Source organism: Oxyura jamaicensis, chromosome 1 (assembly GCF_011077185.1).
Source record: "Oxyura jamaicensis isolate SHBP4307 breed ruddy duck chromosome 1, BPBGC_Ojam_1.0, whole genome shotgun sequence".
Taxonomy (NCBI): Eukaryota; Metazoa; Chordata; class Aves; order Anseriformes; family Anatidae; genus Oxyura; species Oxyura jamaicensis.
The window spans coordinates 15,470,864-15,493,497 of NC_048893.1; the positions used below are offsets into that span (position 1 = coordinate 15,470,864).

General features: G+C 41.6%; 1 protein-coding gene across 1 annotated transcript in view; it reads right to left on the reverse strand.

Moving 5' to 3' along the window:
* Positions 1 to 7,736: 7,736 nt before the first annotated feature.
* The window catches only part of LOC118160624 (putative Dol-P-Glc:Glc(2)Man(9)GlcNAc(2)-PP-Dol alpha-1,2-glucosyltransferase), a 28,032-nt gene continuing 13,134 nt past the window's right edge, over positions 7,737 to 22,634 (reverse strand). The window contains exon 3 of the mRNA XM_035315465.1: positions 7,737 to 8,044. Within this exon, the coding sequence (XP_035171356.1) occupies positions 7,979 to 8,044 (66 nt within the window). The 3' untranslated portion in view covers positions 7,737 to 7,978. The remainder of the gene's footprint in view (positions 8,045 to 22,634) is intronic.

The window sequence follows — 22,634 nt, forward strand, 5'->3', positions numbered from 1 at the left end:
GCTCCGGTAAAGCAAAACTCGATGTGCTTTTACTGTAACTGCTGATAAACCAAGAAATAGAGCAGAGAATATGTAGGGGAGGGCGTAGGAACAATGTTGTAGAGCTCTTTGTTAAGCTGGTAACAGCATCCATCACTGGGTTTTATCAACCAGGATATTCCCCAGGGTGTTGCGTTACGTTTCAGCCCTCTTAAGAGCTAGTTATTCCTTCAGGAATGACTTTGAAATCTCAAACACTTTCACACTTTTTCTTGCCTAAAATTATTTTTAAAAAGGGCTCCCTTCCTGGAAAAAAAAAAAAAAAAAAAAAAAAAAAAAATGCTGTCTCCTGAAAGCTTCACGATTTGTTATGCTCCGGAAAACACAAGTGCTTTCTGATTCATTTTTTCTCTGGGGAACTCAGTTACAGAACTCGATAATGAGAGAAACTTTTTAATCTTTTAATATAAATAGGATTCTTTTATTAATATAAATAGATGGCAGGTTTTAATGTATATAAATAGATATGCTCAAGACACCAGTGAATCCTTCAGCAGACATCACTACTGTCAGCTTTACAGGAAGGACAGGCTCTCTGTTAAAGGCAAAACCATATTAGCATTCATGACACACACAGTACTTGCATTTTTAGGTGAGGGGAATGTGTGCCACATCCCAGGTTGTTCCCTAGGCTTGGCAGGGGGATGAAAAAGCCATTCACAGTCTCTGTTTTCTAATTCTTACAAAAACGTTCTCAGGTTGCCAGTTTCTCCTCTCACCATCAGAAGGGGTTTCAGACAAGACGTACCACATTTAAGAGGAGGGAGAAAATATCATTGCTTTATGGGTGACAAATCTTGGCTGCCCCATCAGATATGGGTTGACCTAGAGGATTTGGGTTTACCATGGACAAATTCTAGCCCCAGCCTCAGCCATGGGCCATGTGCACATGTTCGGAGCCCAGTGCCCCTCAGCAAGCAATGGGGTTTGCCATGCTTCAGGACCCCCAGCAGCCCTGGCTCTATTCCCATGTGTCTACCACTGAACAGAGACCATTTCATAGCCTGGGACCGACAGAGAACTGGCATAAAAGCAGGCTGGGAAAGTATCCTGAAACCTCCTTCCAGCACCATTCCAGACCCAGTGGCTACCTTGCTGGAGGAGCAGGAAAATATGTGCCCACAAGCAGAAAGTTTTTGGAAAGCTCTATATATTCACAGTGGTGCTGTGCTGCTGGGTGTTGGTGAGTGATGAGACACAGGTTCAAAGAGTATAGAAACATCACAACATGCTCTTGCAGAAAAAGAATTGCTTTTGGGTGGTGTTGTGTAAAAAGAGCATGGTAGCAATAACTCTGAGAAGGAAGAAAGCATTAGGGAGCTGACAAAAGAGGCTGTAGGGACTCATAACTCAGGGAGCAGAACATACTTTCCATCAGAAGGAAGAGGATTTGTGAAGTGCTGATAGCACTGCTTAGAGATGAGGTGCTGGAGAGAGGCAGTGGCTCCAGATTTTCCTTATTGCTCCAGCTGTTACCATTTGGGCACCAGCAATAAAAAGAACAAAATTAATAGTGCAAAATGCTGTAAAATAGGTTATCCAGATTCTGAATATCCAGCAATGGAAAATGTTGAAGGAGGAGCAGTTCCTCATCGTCATAAAATTTGCTAACCCAGAGGCAGTAGGAATGAATGATCTTGTAACAAGAATGGCCACATCTTTGAAGTTACATGAACACAGTGGGTAAGAGATTCGACCAGAAAAGATCATCATGTATGACAGTAAGGAAAAATGTTTCTGGTAAGCCAACAACTTACCGTTTCTGTGGGTAACCGATGAGCATCAGGCAGTGATCACCAGGTGCTGACAGCTGACCTGCAAGCAGCTAACAGCCCAACCATCAGGCAGACCAGGCTGCAGGTGAGGAAACCTCTACACAGGGGGCTGGAGCCTCAACACCTGATCAACACACCTCCTCCAGGTAGGCACTTCTTTTGTATAATTTCAGCAATACAGAAAGAAAAATAAGATAATTACTTAGGATGAAATAACTGATAAAATACTCTGACATTACTTAGTCTTTTCAGATACACGTGGAAAAAAGTAATCCATCAGAATCTTTGTTTAGATCTTGTGTACTTTGAAGGCATCAACAGTTATCATGGATCTTATTCTCATCCTAGGTAAACTGGGAGCCTGCATGCTTTGTTCAGTTGCTGAAGAAACAGGCAATGCCCTTTTCTTCTAACAGCTAAAATGAACCTCACTACACGATGTTTTCCTGCCAGGAAAGATTCACTCCTACATCTACTAGTCTTATCTGGGGAAACATTAATGGAAAAGTGAAAAAAGATTTTCTGCATCATGTGAATGGAACTATCAGTCTTCTCCCACTGAATCACAGGAAGATGACTGAGCAGCTACCACGTGAAGGAGAACAGCCTGGTGTGGACTTACCGTATTTAATCACCAAACCAAACTCCCACAGGATTAGGTTTAATCTTCTCAGAGACCTTGGAGACCTGCCTGCAGTTAGGTCCCCTTACCAAAAATTCCTGCACCCAAAGAGATATTGCATATCAGCCATTGAAGATGGGAAGGATGCAAGAAATCCCAAAGCACTTTGGGGGTTGAGTGGGAGTTGGCCAGCCTAAACCAACCCAGTGCTTGACTGCTGTTGACCAGGTTCCCCATCCTTGCACCAGGCATGTCCTTCCTCCTTCTCCTCTGCACTGACATTTGCATGGCTAGAAATGATGACGGAGGAGCACCATCATCCTAACTGTGCCGCAGAGCTCCACGAGGTTGCTTACAAGGCCCGTAGTGCATTAGCATGAAAAGCATGACTTCTGTGGCAATGGGATAATTATGCTGCCAAGTGTCCTATCACCGCTTGCTGGAAGAAGTGTTTAAGTATTTCAGCAATGTTTGTGACAACATCTGCCAGGCACAATTCAACTCAATCCCCTTTAATGATTCATTTTCATGAATTGTACATCTATTTTAAGTGCACTGCAGTTACTTCAGAGAGAATAGTAATGAAAACTTAACATTTTGGGTTTCTTACACTGACATGGTAATCACAAGATGCAGACCATTGCAGTCACCCAGGCTAAGTGCCTTACCAGAGCTCTAATATGCTTTCTTGGAAAATGATCCAGATTATTTATGGCATAATTAAGGGAAGAATACATATTTGTAATTCTTCATTTGCAGGAAGGATCTCTTTTTGATTAGTAAATATGTAAAGCTTAAATGCTATTATATAAAAATACATCAGGCAAACGGTGTCATCATTAAGCATGTAATTACAAATCTGTAATTATAGAAAAATCTATGTAGGCAAAGTTTAGAGATAAAGACATCTCCAGAAGAAAACTCATCACAGCTGAGGGGCACAAACAGCTGAATTGGGTACCAAGCGCTGCATGCCCGTCAGGAGCTGGGGATGGCATGGGGCACACCAGTGTGTTTCATCTCCCCGTGACATCCACCCTCTGATCTTCTCGGTGGAAACTGGCTGTGAAGTGGGCCGAAAACAGACAGGGAAAGAGGACGTGTCTGCTTGCAGAGGTTTCCTTGCAGATTGTGTAGTGATTTACGTCCTGCATTGGGAAAACAAAATTGGTGAAAACCGCATCTTCTCCAGGCAGGTCACATTTCAGAGCAACTCTGCCCTCCTTCTAGAGCCATAAATCATCACAAGACATACAAAACAGTAGAAAAACAAGCTCTGGCTGTTTCATTTAAATTCTCAGGGTCGCATTTTTTCCTTTCTAAGGTCAGTGTTGAAGGTGAGCTGCAGAGCATGGGACAGGCAGTTGGGACAGAAATGTCAGGTGCCAGACCGTCCATCACTGTACCACACTGAAATGCTTCTCCTCCCCTTTTGCTGCATACTGTTTGGTACTTGTTTAGGGTATGCTACTAGTATAGCCGTATAACAACCTGCTTAAGCCATTTTGACCTGAAAATTGGACTTCAGACACTTTTTAAAAAATAACCTTTAAAGGCCGAGACCTAGACATAAGAGGATTCCCAAATAAAAGGCACTGGCTGCTCTGCCAAGCCTTCCAGAGGTTTCTGATACTCCTTTTTAACATTTTCACCATCCAGTCCTACGATTCACAAGGAAGCAGGGATGAAAACCATAAATAAAGCCCATGGTGCGTGATCTGCATTTTTAGCTGGAAGCTCTGACACAAAGGATCACTCCAACTTCTCTGGATAATATTGCAGAGCACCATGCATGTGATTAGTGGTAACAAATGTGCACACTCCCCTGATTTCGTAGAGCACACAATTTATGTGAGTGTTCATGCAGCATTGTGAATGATCAGTTTCTATGCACTTTGTCAGCTTATAACGGGGCTTCTCCAATTAGTGTAGGTAGTGAATATTTGTTCTTGTGTCACAAGTGTTCAGTCCAGATATAAACCTTTCACGGAACTATTGAGAATAAATTCTCGTTTACTCTCTGCTTTTCAAGGCTTCTCTAGCAAAGCTGCTCTGATTCCTGCAGGCTCTGAAGAATATAGCCCAATAAAACTAAAAAAAAAAAAAAAACACTGCAGCAATATCACTCTGAGGGAAAGGTCTGAAGCGTGGCTGAAGATGCGTGGTCCCAGCAATGAGCACTCAGAGATTTTTTGTAGGACAGCTTCTTGCAAAACCTTGTCCATTGCTTTTATACACATAATATAAGATGCTTCCCAAGCAATGGGCATTAGACCAAATGTCCAATAAATATTTAAATTGGTGTCAAGCAACCTCTCCAAAGAGCTGGCTGGAGAAGCAGCCGCTGTGGAAGCAGACGCAGCAGCTCAACCAAGAGGAGCTGCAGAGAAGAGGAAAGCCGGGGGAGCCACGGGCTTGATCAGCATTAGATCTCCCCCAGCAGAGGCTCCAAATGAACTGCAATAAATTTCTGTCACCTTCCTGTGTCTCTCCCCAAGGAGAAATTTGTGGCACTGCAGCTTACACGGAGTTACAGAATTGCAGAATCACAGAACGGCTGGGGTTGGCAGGGCCCTCTGGAGGCCAGCTGCTCCAGCCCCTGCCCAAGCAGGGACACCCAGAGCAGGCTGCCCAGGACCATGTCCTGAAATCTCCAAGGAGAAGACCCCACAGCCTTTCTGGGCAGCCTGTGCCAAGTGCTCCGTCACCCACACAGCACAGAAGTGCTCCTGGTGTTCAGGCAGCACCTCCTGTCTTCCAGGTTGTGCCCACCACCCCTTGTCCTGGCACTGGGCACCACTGAAATGAGGCTGGCTCTGACTTCATCACATCCTCCCTTCAAGTATTTACATACATTGATGAGATACCCTTTTCTTCTCCAGACTAAAAAGTGCCAACTCTCTCAGCCTTTTCTCATCAGAGAGATACTCCAGTCCCTTCATCATCTTTGTGGCCCTATGTTGGACTCTTTCCAGTGTGTCCATGTCACTGGTACTGGGTTTTCTGCCTTGTACCGTGGTGTTTCTCTTGAACGGGACATGTTTCTGCACATCCATGCAAGCAAGGCTTTCACCCATGTTACCTGCTCCTCTGCCAGCCAAAATGTGCATCAGCCCAAGTGCATGACAAAGTGCTCCCAGCACCCCCGGAGGGGAGCTGCTGGTGCACAGCATGAGGCCCAGTGGTCCCAGCTACCTTCTGCAACTCCCCGGTGTCTTGCTGGAGCTGGGGATGAGCATTACTTCATCATCTGAAATGCCAAGCAAATATGCTTTAATTTGATTCAGTGTTGATCATAATATTGATTAAAGCTGGAAGATAGCCTGTGCTTTTCTGTGCATGCAGGCAAGACATATTTGAATGAAGAAGAGCCATTTACAGCTACCCAGAGGAGAATGATTCTAGCTATAAATGATGTTTGCCAAAATACATTACCTAGCATTATAGACAGAGGGTATAAATTAATATCATGATTACCTTTTTTAAATCTGATAAATTATCTGGGGCTTGCAGTGCGGATTCCTTTATGCTCAGTCTGTGCAAATGACCTGAAAGATATATAGCCTTTGCCCACGTCCTTATAGCTGAGCAGTGTCCCTGAAGTCTAGTCCCAGTATATGCCTTTAGAAGGTGTTTGGGTTTGGATTTTTTTTTTCCAATGTTTTTTCATTCTAGGGCTATATTTAGGAGTATGTAAGAAACAGAGCTGAATTTTCTTGCTCTCATTTTAAGTGAGAACAAATCTGGTGAAGCTGCTACTGATGTATGTTGATACAAGGATCTGGAAATGATGGGTGGATGAGAAGAGATGGGTTTCTCCCACATAATTAACAAGCAAAACAAACACATTCTCAGTGCTGATCTTATGGGAACAACAAATTTCCTCTGACATTGCAGCTATAAATTCTAAAGCTTTTTTTCATCAGAAGTTTAAGGAAAATGAGAAAAGTTTATTATACCCTACCAGATGGTTAAAAACTCTGGGTGCAGGAACACCATATATTAGAGGTTATCCACACTTCCAAGGGGGAAATAAGGTCAGAGTTGAAGTTATCAGTCACCACTTACCTGTTTTATCAACTAGCAGCCAGACTTGGACTTCATCAGCACTGAGACTGATCCTGACAAACTCAATTTGAGTTTAGGTAAGCTAATATTACGGGAGGAAATGTGAGTACCAAATCAATCTCAGAATGCAGGTTCTTCTGGGTGTATTTAGCCTGGCCAGCAAATGTCTGGGGCTGGGAAGAGAGGGGATTGTCAATGACATTTACAGGCATGAGGTGGGCTTCATCTCACCCCATTCAAGCTTCAGAAGCTGTGAGGACACATCTGTACTGCTAAATGAAAGTGGATCTGATTCCTGGCTCTGAAGCCAGGTGATTGTCTCAATTATTTTGCATGGGGACAGGTCCTTCTGGGGCCACATCAGCTCCACAGCACCCCAAGACTTGAGTCTCTGCTGGACTAGGTGTCATGCACCTGTGGACCTAAAATGTCATTATTCTTGTGTGTGTGTTCTTTATCAGTTCAAAGGCTCTGAAATAACATGAGGGCTGTGCTGCTGCCTGCCGTGCTTGTGCTGTTACATGCCAGCGGTATCAATGCATGTTGTGTGCTCTGGGGGTGCTGTGAGACATGCAGGGTACTTAAGGTCACAAATTCTGCACAGATGCCATTGGAGAAGAGAGGAAGGCAGAGGGAGTCAGACCTGGTGCTTTTCCTGGAGGGAATTATCCAGCAACCATGGCCACATTGGCCAGGAAAGGGCTGGCAGGGATGGCCCAAGGCAGAGCCAGAGCACGAGCCAGCAGGTTAAGGAACATTCTTAATAGTTTTTAAGTTTGTGATTCCTTTTCGAGTTGTAAAATAATTAAATATATATATGTAAAGATACATGTTTGTACTTATATGTATCTATATATACGCACACATACATACTGTGGTTGTTATCCTAGGTAAGTAGGTATCTGAGTAAGCAGATAAAACATATTGTAGGATACCTAACTGGCAAGCATGGGATCTACCAAAATATCTGTAAGTCTTCCAGATTATGCTAGTTTATACAAAAGAAAAAGCAGCTCCATACATTCAAAGAAAAAAACAGATTTTCTTACTATTTTTTTGAGCACTGACAGTGTGCTCATCTCTGAAAACCTTACCTCCAAGCATCTTACCAGTGAAGGACTGCAATCAGATCCTGATCCATATGAGAAATGAGTCACAGGGCTAAGTAGTAGTTAGACATCACCCTTAAAATGTGTGTATTCTTATTATTTTAATATAAAGACTGCTATGCATCATTATTCCTTTCTTTCTGTGTTCATTGTTTAATATTCACCTGTTCCTCACAGCTTGCTTCTCTGACGCAATATTTTTGAACAGTAAATAACATTTCAGAATGTGTGCACATTTCTGAAATAAAATAGGAAAATGGTGTATTTGAACAGATTTCCTTTTGCTTTAAATTTGCAGAATCTTTCAACATGGTCTTTTTCCAGGTCAGCCTGGGGTACACCTTCTGTTCATTTTGGTTTATTAATTAGTCTCCTATGTTCTTCTGGAAATCAGGATACACAGTTGTCTGATTTTTGACGTAAGACAAAGCCTGGAAAACAAACAAACAAAAACAAACAAACAAAAAAACTGATATTTCCTTAGTTCGTTTCTCTTCATTTAAATTAAATGTAATTTAAATAGCATCTGAAATAAAGGTATGCAACTGGCTGGGTGTAGGTCGTGATTCACATGCCTTTCATAAACAGCAGGGAAATAATAGCTATTCTGACTGCTATTGCATATATTTTTGGCTTCAAACACCCTTCTACCATGTCAGTTAATAGTCACTATTTGAGCCAAAAATAACTGTCACTTTTTCATTTTTAATTACTGCATCTGTTATCCTATTTAATCTTGGCATAATAACACAATAGGACATTGCCAAAAATAACGCCACAAATTATTTCCAGGCTCATGAAGAAACCACCAGTGGATTTGCATAGCAAGAAGGCAGACCCACAGAAGGGGTTGCAGTGGTAAACAATGCTTTTTCGGGTGCATAAATGTTACTAGTGAACAACCAGAAGCTTCTCTAAGTAAACGTGCTTTGGTGGCACCTCTGATTTGTGGCAGTCACCAGGGCTGCTCTGGTCCATGAGGGGAGGTGGGACGGGAGGTGATGATGTGCCCAGGCAGCACGTGGTAGTAGAGCCACAGTGCTGGCTTCCTCCACTAACTAAAGTCACTAATGACACCCATGGGATCACCCAGTCCTTTCCAGGCTCTCCAGCAGGAAACGGTTCCATTTTTGGAAAGGGTTGTGCAAAAGGTCCGTTTAGATCATGCTGAGTTGAGTGGATGTGGAGATGGGCTGGAAAGACGTGGGGAGGCAGGTGCCGCCGAGAGTCCAACCTGGCCCCTGGTCGAGCTGGTGGAGAAAACAAATGGAATAATTTTAGCATAGGGCTAGGATGGAGAGAGAATGTATAACCAAAATGGGAGGTTAAGTGGGTTCCTCTGATATTTCTACAAAGCTGCTATCAGTGTTCTTTCTATTCAAGAAAAGTTTAGGAAACCTTTTCTTTTGGTTTCCAGCATATGAAGATGCAGCAGTGTATGTGTTTAGTAGCTGTCTTCCCCGGCAAATTAAAATGTGTTTTGACAAAGCAACTAGCAAAAGCACTGTAAAATTTTCTAAGTATGGTTTAGGTTATCAGTAGTTGCTGGGTCCTGCTTGGATCATTATGTCATTTTAAATGAAAATATTCTTAGAATAATTTATGACACTTACGTTTTGTTTTCATCTGCCTTGGGGGTTTTGGAAGTTAATAAAATCAACCTGCATATCTCAGTAATTTTGTTTACAGAAAGCTAGTCTGTAAATTCAGATTTCTTGCTTAATATTGTAAGATTACTGTCTTCAATTGCTCAATTAGCCATTCTAAGCATTTTCTTTTTTTTGCTGGAAACTTCAAATAAGTTAACAGATTTATCTGTACATATCAAGTATATAAGATAAAGTGTTTATTTTCCCTCCTTTTAGGATAATAATGTCTGTGGGGAATGCTGGAAGCTGTAATTTAAGATGTAGCAGAGCACAAGCAGTGAGAGGGGAGAAACCAAAGCATTGAGAACACAGCAGAGAGAGACTGAGCTTTATTCAAATAATTGGCTCCCAGTGGCAAGAAAAAAAAAAAAAAAAATCAGAACCGCCTTGCTGACAATTTAGAGGTAAAAGCTTTGAGAGAGTTGTGCCTTCATTTAATCTCAATGTCAGTCCCTGCGTGCTGAAGCCAGCTGAATTACACGGCCATATCCTTCACACGAGCAGCACAGCTGTATCTTTTGCTGAGTAGTGAACTGTAACAGGTTGATGTTGTATTTGAATGGGCCGCTCTAAGGTGGCAACATCACAAGAAAATAAAACATTCGCTAGCAAACAAAACTAGTAGGTCTGACCCAATTGTGCTTTTATAAATATTCTCCAAAAATTCTGGGCTTGATTTACAGTGATTTGAAAGCTGCTTTTTCTATTCATCAAATGAAATTATCAGAAGGAAACTACTTCAGATAAATACATCACTTGAAATGCTGATGAGTGCATTTCTGGAATTTAGGGAGCATTTCAATCAGCAAAAACAACATGCCCCTTTTGGGTATCTTGCAGGACAGATTACAAAACTCCTCTAGCATGCCATACCAAGAAGATAACTAATATGAACTGGATCATCTTTGAGGGTGCCAGCAATAATGTTATGGACTGAAGATTAACCATGAAAAACATATTCAGTAAATGCTAGAAACTGTGCATGTTTCATGAGAGAGAATATCTTAAAAAAAAGAGGATATATTATGGAAACAAGATGAAAATGATGAATTTTAGTGCTAAGCTGATTGTCTGCTACATTGTAGAGTATGACTGGAAATCCTCTTCATAAATTCATCCATTTTGATCAGACAGTGGAGAGCTGTATGTGTTTGACCTCTTGGCTGCACTTAATGGGATCATGGTGAGTGCGCCCAAGCACCCTCATGTAGAAATGCCATACACATTGTCACTCCTTCTCCCCTGGTCTCCCACCTCATCTTCATTCAGAGTCCCAGCCTCAACCAACATCATGTGAATGACACTGCAGTATGGACCTGTGCATACACAAACTTTTCCCAGTTTTCATTGCTAAGATTTTTTTCACGTAAGGCTTTCAGAAATTCTTACAAAGCATTTCTCATGTATTGCATCTTGTTCTTAGCAGTAAGGACAAGGTTTGGCTAACCTGAGCAGTGAGGGGGTTAATTCAGCCTGTGCAGTGGGGATCAGTGGGGACTGGGGGTTGGTGTCCTTTGTCCTGCTGGCCCTGGGGTCAGCTGATTCTGTAGAGCTGCTCCATGGACCTTGTCCTGGCCTTGTTGAGGTCTAAGGTGGTTGTGCAGTTCATTTAGCAAACAAATGATTTTCATTTTCTTCCTTGGATAGGGCTGGGTACCATCACCCTACAGCATTGCTAGGATGGAGGCTGGGCTGAAATGTGGTCCTGGGCCATGGATGGGGGCAAGGCCCGGGGCGGGTGGGCAGGGACATGAGTGCCCTCAGGGCCCTGCCGCAGACAGAGGCCTGCCTGTCATCACAGGGTGATAAAAACAGGGCTATAGAAAACATGATCTGCTGCCTTTACCATGGAATAAGCAATACTTGCTCTTACTTCCAGCACATGAGAAATGCAGAGGATTGTGGAGCATTTTGCTGGGATGCTACCTGACTACCTCCGTGATTTTTTTCTCTATGTGATCCCTTTTTAAGTTACTACATTTCACTGAGGCATCTTCACAATTCTGCTCTTGCCTAAATCTGCTCTTTGTCATGTCCCGCTGCTTCCTTTCTTCCTCCTTGGCTGGACTGTCTGATCCATTACCCTAACAGCTCAAATCAGAGGCTCCTTTGTAGCATCCGAGTTGAGAGCATTCCTGCTCACAGAGAAAAGTCTTTGCTGGGCTTTATCCATCCCTGGAAGCTGTTATTCTTTTCTTTTTTGCTTGCTCGTCTATTGAAGAAGGATTTTTCATCTGTTGCTTTTCTAGAGCTACATAACAGTTACTAATCCTAGTCCATTTCCTGCATGGAAAAATGCAGGAAAATAATAAGACTTTTAAAGCTGCTTCTGAAGCCTTTGAGGGGTCATCAGAGGGCCCAGGTAACTGGGTCCTTCTGCTAAAAGACATTTTTTCAAGATTTTGGCAATGACTCCATAAGAAGACGAAATTTAGAAAGTAAAAGCATTAATTAAAACCAGAGAAAGCAGGAGAATCTTAATGTAATGAAATCACTAGCAAATATTTTTCTTGGTAACATTTCACATGTTTTGTCCAACATGAAATAAAATGATCTAGAGGAGGTGACTTAAAAAATGCACACAAACAAAACCCAACAGTCTGAGGAATAAGAAAGCAATGATTTTCTTTACATAAAATGTTTAAATAAATTATTCTGTACTCAAAGGTTCAAAAGACTCTTAACATGCTAAATTTCTGTTGCAAACATATCAAGGACATACAGCATAAATGTTCTGATTACTTATATGTTGGCATTTATTTTCTGGGAGCAAATTCAAACTTGCTGGGAAACTCTGAACTTTTTTTTTTTATGAAATTGAAAAAAGTTCCCCATAGTACAAGGTGCAATAGCACCAGTAAAAAATCCATAATATAAAACAGCTGAAATAGTGGTGTTATGAGGTACAGGTGTGGGTAAGCTCTAGTACTACTAATACAAAGAGATTTAAATATGGTTTTAGAAGCAGCCAGAGTAGAGGGCCCATGCCTAGATGACTTCATTTGAGTGCCAAGACGCTTTTTCCTGGTCATCTGGTTGTTACATGTTTTAACAAAAGGATGCTGGCAGAGTTTAGGTAGAGTAGAAAGAAATTAAAGGCAATAAAAGGAGCAGATGCAAGGCAATACAAGGCAGCCAGTCAAAACATTGATTCCTGTCCATGCAAGTGAGTCAGCTTTTTGATTTTTCAGGCCAGTGGGTCAAATCAAGTTAAATTATTCCATCTTGTTGCATGTTCCAGAACTGAATCCAAAGGTAATTTTAAGATTTCTTGGACAGATCCAGTAGACAGATTTTCAATTTGTTTTAGCACAAGGCACTTGCTATAAGGCTTATTAAACTTCTGCATTCTGTACAAACTTTCTTAAAGCAACTCCTTTGTTCTGTAGAGACAAGTTTGTAGTCTCAGAAATGGAGGTCCATCAGTTTGTCTGAAAAGTACTTGCACAACCAATGCTCAGACAGTCCTGGCACTAGTCCAGGGCAGGATATGACAGCTTTGGAAGTCAGTTTTGAGTCACTTAGTGTCACTAAGAGCCCTGTGTGTCCTAACCACCTGTGACTCATTGGGGAGCAAGTTCACTGTAGGGACCAGATTACAGGAACCGAGGTGACCCTTTAGTTCTCAGTTATGCCCCAAGGCAACCAGATATTTGCACAAACACACACCACCAGCAACTGCTCAGGGGAGCACACAGAGTGCAGCACACTCAGGTTTTGCAGGGTGAAACATCTGCAATGCATCAGAAAGGTGGAGGAGCAGCATCTCCATGTGCTCTGCAAGCTTTCTGCAACTTCAGGATGCTGTGCTCAGCTCTGATAATAAATTTTAGGTAGATCTTGTAAACTTGAAACCTGTCAGTGACAGATGGATTTCTTTCAGGACAAAAGAGCCAGCTCCCAGGACTCAAAGCCACCAAAGCAGTCTGGTCGAATACAGAGGGATCTGCTTTAAAGCATTTGTGGTAGGACAAGCTCTTAGGAGGAGAGGCTCAGCAAGTACAAAGGGAATATGAAGGGATGGAAGGAGTGCATATTTCTGTCACACAAAGCACAGTTTGTCTCTGTTACAACTGTCTTCAGTTTTTTGTAATAAGAGATTAAACCTATGTTAAAAAAGTGATTTCTAAACTGATGGCTCTACAATCCTTCTACTGCTGCATGCACATAAACAATACCAAGTACCAACATTAGCAGGAATAAGTTTTTTTCCCTGGCCTTCTCAGTGAAAGAAGATCTTCATTGGAATAATAACGAATGTCCTGTTAGCCTCTTCGGCCTTCCCTTCCCCCTGTTACCTTGAAACCTGATGTCCCCCTTCAATTTGTTTTACGGGATGACATGTAGCTTTTGACTCTAACCAGAAGAGAAGCACTTCACTACAGATCAAAGGAAGGCTGCTTTCAGAGGACTTATTTTAGATTTGCAACCACAGGCTTAACTAAGGCAAAGCAAGAGCAGGAGGTTATAGCCTGCCTTGTGGTGGGTATCTCATCCAGGGTGCTCAGCTGAGGGTGGAGGTCAGGCTACCTGTACCACCACTGGCATGAAGGCAGCCAGAAAATAGAAGATGTTCACCGTGACCCAGACAGACTGGCTTAAAAATTACATATCCATGTACTCGAACATGCATTCCCAAGGTCTGGAATTTACTGTAGGCCACTTAGATATGGCTGACAAGGTTCCTGGCCAGAGCTGATCTCATTTCTCAGGTGTGCAGAAGGGCGACTTTCACTCCCAAGTGCAATCTGCCCCACAGGATCTGTTTATCTTCCCTTTTTCATCCAAATCCTGCAGTAAAGCACCACTTACAACCTTTGTAATAATCCAGAAGCACAGCCACTGCCTTGAGTGTCCTGAATTCCCCAAGGAGGGTCTGCTCTTTCACCAGTGACCATGCTGGAGCCCACCAAGACCAGCTTTCTGTCTCCTTCCATGGTTTGGGAGCCTCAGGACAGACAGCACAGAGCCCCTCTCAGCTGTGCTCTACACTCACACAAGGTGTTAACTCATTTTCCTAAATGAGGGATAAATATGCGAGTGGGTGTTCTTTCTGACCTATTTCTCCTGTCAGCTTACTGTCTGTCACCATATTTTCAAGGCAACGCCTGGGGTCGTGGCTGCGTTATCCCTGCTTGAGCCGACGGAGAACGTGAGGCAGCCTTTGGAAATGCAGCAGCTCAAGTGCCAACATCAACACAGACTGATTTCATTAGTCTGCATAAGCTGTCTGATGCTATTTAAAGCTCTCTTCAGCAAGACCTATGGACAATAGGCATGCTTGTGAAGGGAGGTTATTTAAAAGTACACCAACTTTTTTCACCTGGCAGCATACCCTGCCTCACCACCCAAGGAAAGCTCCTGCATCGCTCCCCAGCAAGGAACGAGGTGCCTGTCCCCACAGGGCAATGCCAATGTGGTCCTCATAGTGCTTGGATGAAAGCCTGGAGGGACCCCAGTTCCCAGCAGAGCCTTTTGGCACATCTCCCTGAGTCCTGGGGAGCAGAAGATGCCTTTTCCCTTCCCACTCCAACACTCACAGGGGGCACCACTGGGGAGATGGGTCGCACCTCCTGCAGCCTGAGGGGCAACCAGGGTGCTCAGCAGCTGAATTCTCGTTAGCAGTGTACTAAAATGAAAGGCAAACCCCTTTCTCCATCCTTACGGCCAAGATTAGGAAACTGAAATACAAATTTCAGGTCTCTCTGGTACAGCTTTCCACCTTACTCATGCATCTTCCTCAAAGCTGAATCTATTTTTCTCCACTTCATGCTGTTAAAAATAGCTCTGAGAATGTGGCTTTTAAGTGCTATAGAGAGGATGACACGATACAATACAGGGCACTTTTTTCACTGTTTTGTAGATGATTAAAATAGAAGATCCGAAGTGCTACTTACTATAATTTTAATCTCCTACACAAAGGCTATTTATCCCTCCTCCCCCAAAGTAAATTGCAGGCTTCGTTACTAAAATAGTGGATCAATTTGTAGACGTACCAGAGTCATTGATATCTTTGCAATCTTCTAACCCAGCTAGGATTATTTAGGGTATATTTTGGCTCCCAATTACCACAGAGCATTTATACATGAGCTCATATTTCTTGCAAGTCTTTGTTATTTTATATCAAGAATAGAATTATCCAAGCCTTCCTCTGGGATCCTGATGCTACGGGCAAACTCTTTATTATTTTTGGGAAGGTGTGCTCTCTAGAAAAAGAATACCCCATCAAAGTTTTAGTATACATTAGAGTAAAGAGAAATTATAATTTTAAATGAGAAATAGAAATGAAAATCCAATCATTTTTTAATTATAGAATATGGAGTTTCTCTTTGCACCGTGATTGCTGTAAGATTTATGGGTCAAGTAAGAATTTACAATAAAGTAGATAAATTAGAATTAAATATGGTTTGGGCCAGATACTGCAATATCCCGTGAATCCTTACAGGCTAGCAATCAACAAATTGATTGTGATGGATGCTCGTAACATTAACGGGGAAACGTTATGACTGTTGATCACCAACTGTGTCATCATCAGCTTCAATTACAATAATTTGTCTCTAGTCAGGTAGATCAAAATCTGAGTGATTTTAGCTATGAAAAATGTGCATGCCTTCAACTAACTGTTAAAGACATTCTAATTAAATCCGCATGGCTCGAATCAGACTATATTGTTTTGGTTTAAATCCCAGGGGATCAGAAGGCTCTTTCTCCCTGGGCTAAATCACAGTTGTTTGTGAGCGACTGATATACTGATATAGAGAACTGCTTCTGATCCATTGCTAAGATATCAGGGGAAGAACTGAACACAAGGACAAATGATAAAGTTAAATTTTCCTTTAAGATGAATATCTTTTGGAAATTTGGGCTTTTTGGAAACTAGTTAAGTCATCAGCTATTACCTCTCCCTGGATTCTGATCACAAGAACATGACAGACTTATTTTCTTTGCATCTTGTTTAATTAACGTGCCTTCAGAGGAGCAGTGGCAGTGGCAGCACGGACCACCCCTGACACTCACTGAATTCCAATCAGCATCTTCTGTCCTCCTGCAGACAGCCTTTATTTGACAAGCTCTTTCTGGCTGACTAATGCGCCTTGGGTCATGCTTATGGTTAGCATAGATACTTGTAGAGCAGATATGACTTATTACAACATGTGCCACTTGTAATGAAAATCTCATACTCTCAAGGAGAGGGAAAAAAAAAAGAAAAAAAAAAAAAGGAAAGAAAGAAACAAGCAACAGCTTTATAAAGGAATGTCTTTCGAGCTGTTCTGTTAAGGCAACACCTAATTCCACGCATACCAACATTTTATTTTCATTCAGACAAAAATAATTACTTTTTGAAGCAGGATTGCTTTGTGTTAGAGAAATGCTGTATTAAAATGCATTAAGTTTCTTGAAATGCCAGGGATTAAAGAGAAATACAGCACCATTTGCAATGAACTGGAAAACTGAAATGAAAGAGTCAGTGCTAAGGTCTCAGCTTTTTCCTTATTACCAGTGTTGTACAGTAATAGGTGAGGTGAAGAGCAAAAAATGTCAGTGTTTGAATCAGGAGTGCCCAGAGCTGTGGCTTTCATCAGTAGGTCACCTACTTGCTCTCAAGTTTTAAATCATCAGCAATTATTTTAAAGTTTCCATGAGGGAAAATTGTCCCAGATAATCACAGAACAGGAAAACTTTACATTTGCTAACACGGCATTGTACAGTTTTGTGAGTTTCTTGGACTCACTTTGACATCAGATTTATGTCATCACTGCACAGCTATTACAAGGACAATTGGAAGAACAGCCTCATTCTTCCTGACTCTTTAATACTGGGCTCAATAAAACCTTGAGCTGCACAGTAACTTGTCCACCAACAAGCACAAGCAGAGGCATGGCCACCTCTCCCTCCATCCAGCCACACCAATTGCCATGTCTTGGTACTGCTTTTCAGGCAGAAACACGTTTGTGCTTTGCTGTATGAAGGAATAAACCTGGCATGCCCGCGATGCTCCCAGCCGGCTGCCTGTGTGCAGTAGGGCTGATCTGCACACAGGACTGAGTTCTCTGCCTGTTTCACAGCTGGTTTTTCAAAGTGGGCTGTAGATCACTTGGAAATCCTACCCAAGTTTTTCAAATCCTCTAACACTATGTGAGTGACACTTTCAGCTGGAGAAAGAGGATGTTCCTGGGAAAACACAGGCATGTGCTCCATCTCTGTATCCATCTGGGCTCCTGCACAGCATCAAAATCTTCCAAAAACATTTGATTTTCTCTCCTGTGCAATGATTTGTGAAGTGCAGAGAGATAACAGGTAGGTGCATCTACCCACAGAGCAGGTGCAGGGGTAGCTCCAGCACCTCCATGAAGAAGATGTGTGCTTTTAACAGTGTGCAGCCAACGTGCTCTGAGAGCAGCACCTCAAGGACTACTGCAGCATTTTTAGGCAATCACAGCAAGTCTGTGCCAGAGTTTATAAATACAGTGCATTTTTAACAGGGAAAGATGGGGTAACAAGTGCTAGAGGAAAGGAGGAGTGTGGGAGGAAGCAGGATGTGCTTCTCCTCTCAGGCTGCCACCAGCAGCCCCAACATCTCGTTCAAACCACAGTGCTGCCAGCTTCCCAAACAGCCAGTGCTTCCTTCCCTTCCCCTTTTCCTGTAAATATTCAGGGGCTTACTGGTTACTGCTGTATCACCCCTGGTGTTTCTAATTGCTGAGACACAGTTGCTTACCCTGCAGCAGGTTGGTGTGGTGCAGGCTGAGGCTCCTGCTCCTCCCTTGGCTGCAGGATCCCGCAGGTGTCACCTGTTTCTGTGATGCTCTGACATTCAAAGCAAAAACACCAACTTCAATACCTATTGCTGCCTTTTGCACCCATGTTTTGCCTTGTTATACATTTGTTTGTCTCTAGATGCAAGGACTTTCATCCCTGTGGCTATTTATATAGTACTATTTATATATGTCTTCATTATAGTGTTAGTAAGAATATTCATTCAATAGTAAAAATGTTTTTTACTATTATTTCAACAAGTCCAAATCCAAACCTTGAAGGTGTTGTCCTCTTAGTAATGTTCATTAGGCATTTTAATGTAATTTTTAACTTTTTTATAGGCATTCCTTTAACAAACCTGAATACTCTGGGCTCTCACTCATGACTTTAAGAAGTACTTTAACTTCTAACAATCAAATCCTGATTTATTGTCTGCCATTACTACAACAGGCATGTCATCCTATTAAATACAGATTTCATTCTTGAAAGTCCTCATTTACTAGAGTGTTTTCTAACAACGTTATTTCTGAAAAGTAACAATAAGGTATTATATGTATTTTTCTGTTTAAAAAAAAAAAAAAAATCCATGTTAGCTTTGTGTCTGATACATCTAGAATTCCCACTAGAGGCTATATTCCTTTCCAGTAGCTTAATTTGCCTACAGATATAGCATAACACTTGCTTGAACTTTTCCAGTGATTTCCTGCCCCCCTTACCATTTCCAGCTGCTGCAGAGCCCTGTTGTAAGCCCCATAGTCATGTTTGACCCCAGCCAGTGGCTTCTTTGCTGTTTTTGCCCCGGTTCCATTAGCAGATTTTGCTATTCAGCATAACTTAGCTATGATGGCAGAAAATGCCAGAAGAGATCAGAAGAAATAGCTACTATAAAAATGCCAAATGGGCAATTTGCCCTGAACCAGGGCGAGGTGAGAGCAAGATAAACTTATAATCAGAAAAGCCAAGGTCTGGGCTCAGCTGGTGGGAGGTCAGCTCTCCAGGAAACACAGAAGGTATTGCAACAGGTGTGTGGACTTCTTGCACACCATCATGGCAACCCTGCTCACTCCTGTGAAGGACCTCTTCAGATGGCAGGAAATAACCTTATTAGAATGCTGGAAACTCAAAGATCTGTTAACAGCCAGCACTACTTAATACCCTGGCTTCTCTTCATTTACCCTTTTTTTTTTTTTTTATTAATTGTCCAGAAGTGTTATTTTTTGTATATGTATTATTTGCAAATTATTTTTAAGGGGACCAATAAAGTGAAGGTTTTATAGGAGCAGCAGAGATTAGAGGATATTAGATGATTCTGTGATTCTGTGATATTGACTCTTGCCATCCAAGAGGAGAATAACACCAGTTTGTGCCTTGTGAGAGGAGCCAAAATGTGAAGGTCAGTTTTTACAACCTCTCTATTTCCAACCAAAGTGTCTTTTATCATTAGTGATAAAAGATTAATCTTCAGTCTAATGTTTTTCCTTCAGTGAGGACTTTTCTTTTTTTGAATCCTCAAAGGAAGAGAGCTATACAAGACATTTCCTTTGAAAAGCACTGGTTATAACTCTTCATTGGGATATATGTACCCTAAACAGATTTTAAATATTGCGAATTAAAAATAAATAAATAAAAAAGGAATGAGAGAACAACACAGTTCTACCTAATTAACTCTTATCTTCACTTTATACTAAAACATTTGTTTTTGCCATAAGATGTAGGAAAAAAATAAAAGGTAACACAAAATTGGAAAAAGTACCCTTCTCCAGTAAGAGGAAAGACAACGAGACTAGTTTGCCACATATCACAGATGAAATACAAAAAGAAGAAAGCAACTAGAAATGAAAGAAAAAAAGTCATTTCCAAATGCCACTTATCCTCTAACAGCAGCTGCACTCATGCATTTTGAAGAACATCAAACTATAATGGGCCACCGAGAGAATCTGTCTCACCAGAAAAAAAAAAAAAAAAAAAAAAAAAAAAAAAGTTTTGAAAATCTTTTACAGAGATACATGTGCATGGAGAGCAATGAAAAGTGAAATATATTCTGTAGGCATATTTCTAGTGAAGAAATATCCTTTTGTGCATTATCTCATTCTGTCTCAAGCAGCTCCGGTGGGACACTGCACAGCTGCACAGAACAAAAAAGAGCACCTCTGAAAAAGTGTTACAAGGTCATCTGGCATACTTCGGTTTTCCATATCAATGCCACTTTTAACAAAACTACATTTAGTGAATCTCTGAGTCTGAGACATTCGGAACACATCACAGAAATTGTCCTTTCCTTTGGTTTTAAGCCATAGAACTTTGGAGCTTCAATCATAATAATTCAGTGCTTGTGACTGGCAGGTATGTATTTGTGTCTTTGAAAACATCTTTCAGCGGTGGTTTAGTGACACAGTTTATACTAGATCTAGTCTTAGCAAGTTCTGAAAACACTGAAAATATTAAAACATTAGCAAGTTCTGAAAACATTGAAATGCAGCCCCTGGATCTTGGGTTGCTCAAGAGCTACACATCTCCAGGACGAGTAGGTTGGGACACCACAACATCTCAGATGAGGAAGCCTAAGGGCTCGGGCTAACAAGTGACAGGTAATTTTGGGGCTGTCTGTAACACTTGTTGAGGGTGGAGCACTGCAGTCTGCTGAGCTCAGCCACTTTGTAGCTGCCATCTCAAGACAAGGCCAAAGAGCTGTCAGCTCCTCCCAGCTAAAACGGTGCGATCATCTGGAGAGGCCCTACCACAGCTGTGAAAATCAAAACCAGCAAAGCCCCCCTCTGCAAATTTTGCTTCCGACAGCTAGGCAGGATCATCACACATGGTACAGCCTACGTTTAGATTTCTTGAAGTCCTTGCCAGAATGAACTCTGGATTCTGTTTCTCAGCAGCAAAAATGAGGCAAGGGGATGGCCTCAGCATGCCAGGTGGTCAGTATGAGGGCAGTATGAGTGCAGATGGCCTGTGGCACATGCTTAGGTGAGGAAGAGAAAGTTGCACCAAAGGAAGAACGGTCGAGCAGCTGCAGCAGGTGTAGGAGCCATGATGTGGAGAGACAGGGCAAGAGAAATGGGGATCTCCAGAAGAGGGGGATTTAGGAATGAGAATTGAGGGCTTGAGAAGTTCACAGCATGGAAACCAGGAATGAAAGGCCTAGGGAGCTCTGCTTAAGTGATAAAACGTGCAGGAATTTGCTCAGTTGCTGAAGGTGGGTGGCAGGAATGAAGGGTCCTTGGGTCAGGCAAAGATAGGCCTGAGGTGGGAAGAGTGATGGCCTATGATGGGAGGAATGGGTTCATCCTACAGAGGGATGAAACTGCATTCTGAGGGTGAAGCGGGGTTGCCATTACCACAGAATATATTCCTGGCCCAGACACCCTGTAGACACACGCAGGATTACTTTAATCTTTCTTCTCCTTCATGGGACCACCAGGCACAGCCCTCACTTCTTAATTGTTATCAAATATGTTATCATAAATAATGAAATCAAATTTGCTATCAAAATACAGAAGTCCTAATGAAGATTCAAAGAAAAAGATCAGATTTGTTAAGGTATTTAGGCCCATATAAATGTTGATGAACACCTGCACAATTAGGTCCTACTTTTTTAGATTCAGTGCACATCTGTTTTCTATTGTCAGCTCTGATAAGGTAGAAAAAATATTACAAAAAAAGCTTTTCAGCTTATTTCCCTATATTGTTTGATTGTTCTAAATATTAAATGGTAGATTTGTATTAAGAAGTAGTCACTACTGTGAGTTTTATTTCATTTCTTTAATATCATTATGCATTTTACTAAATATCCCAAATCCAAAAATCTTCAGGGTCTTCATGACTGCTTTTTCGGTTTGTAAGATTGAGAGTATGCAGTTGAAGTGTTTGAAGAAGGCATTATTATTTCTTTAGTGTGCAAGTTCCTGTTGATTTAGATCCTCTAGATAGTGTCCTTGGAGAATGCAGTATTGAAATGAAAATAGATCCATCTCATGAAGTTGTACTTACAACAATTTCAATTAACTTAGTGTGTGAGTAATGGAAAAGAGTTAGATTGTAATTATCTTCCTCAACTCTGCCTCAGAAGTATATGTTCAAAGCACCAAAAAAAATGTCAATATCCATACATTTTCAGAGTAACATTAAAGGTTAAATTTGATTCCCAATTATTCTGCTTACTTTATGTTAGATTTAATGAGAAAATAAAGTATTGAATGTAGGCTGTCAACAAGTGCCGTTGCCTGCATTTCCATTACAGTGTATAGGTCCATTTCTAACTCTGGCATTAACATTGCAACAGCATTGCAGAAGCAGGAGTAGGGATCTTTCTCAATGTTCCTTGCAATTTTGAATAACTACCTTGGTGTCATGTAATTAAACATCTTACCACATATGCTGATGCTACAGACTGCAAGTTCCTAGCTGTTAAAAACGTGTGCAGAACCACTCACTCACGTAAATGTATACTCTCCTTTACCTTCGTTAAAAAGACCCCCAGATCAGGTGTTCATTTAAGAGCTAATAAAGCCAAATACAGGATAGAGGATCCTACAAAAATAAAACACAAAAAGGGCTGAAGAATGTTTATCCTGAGATCCATCATAGCAAAAACTACCAGAAATCTCTT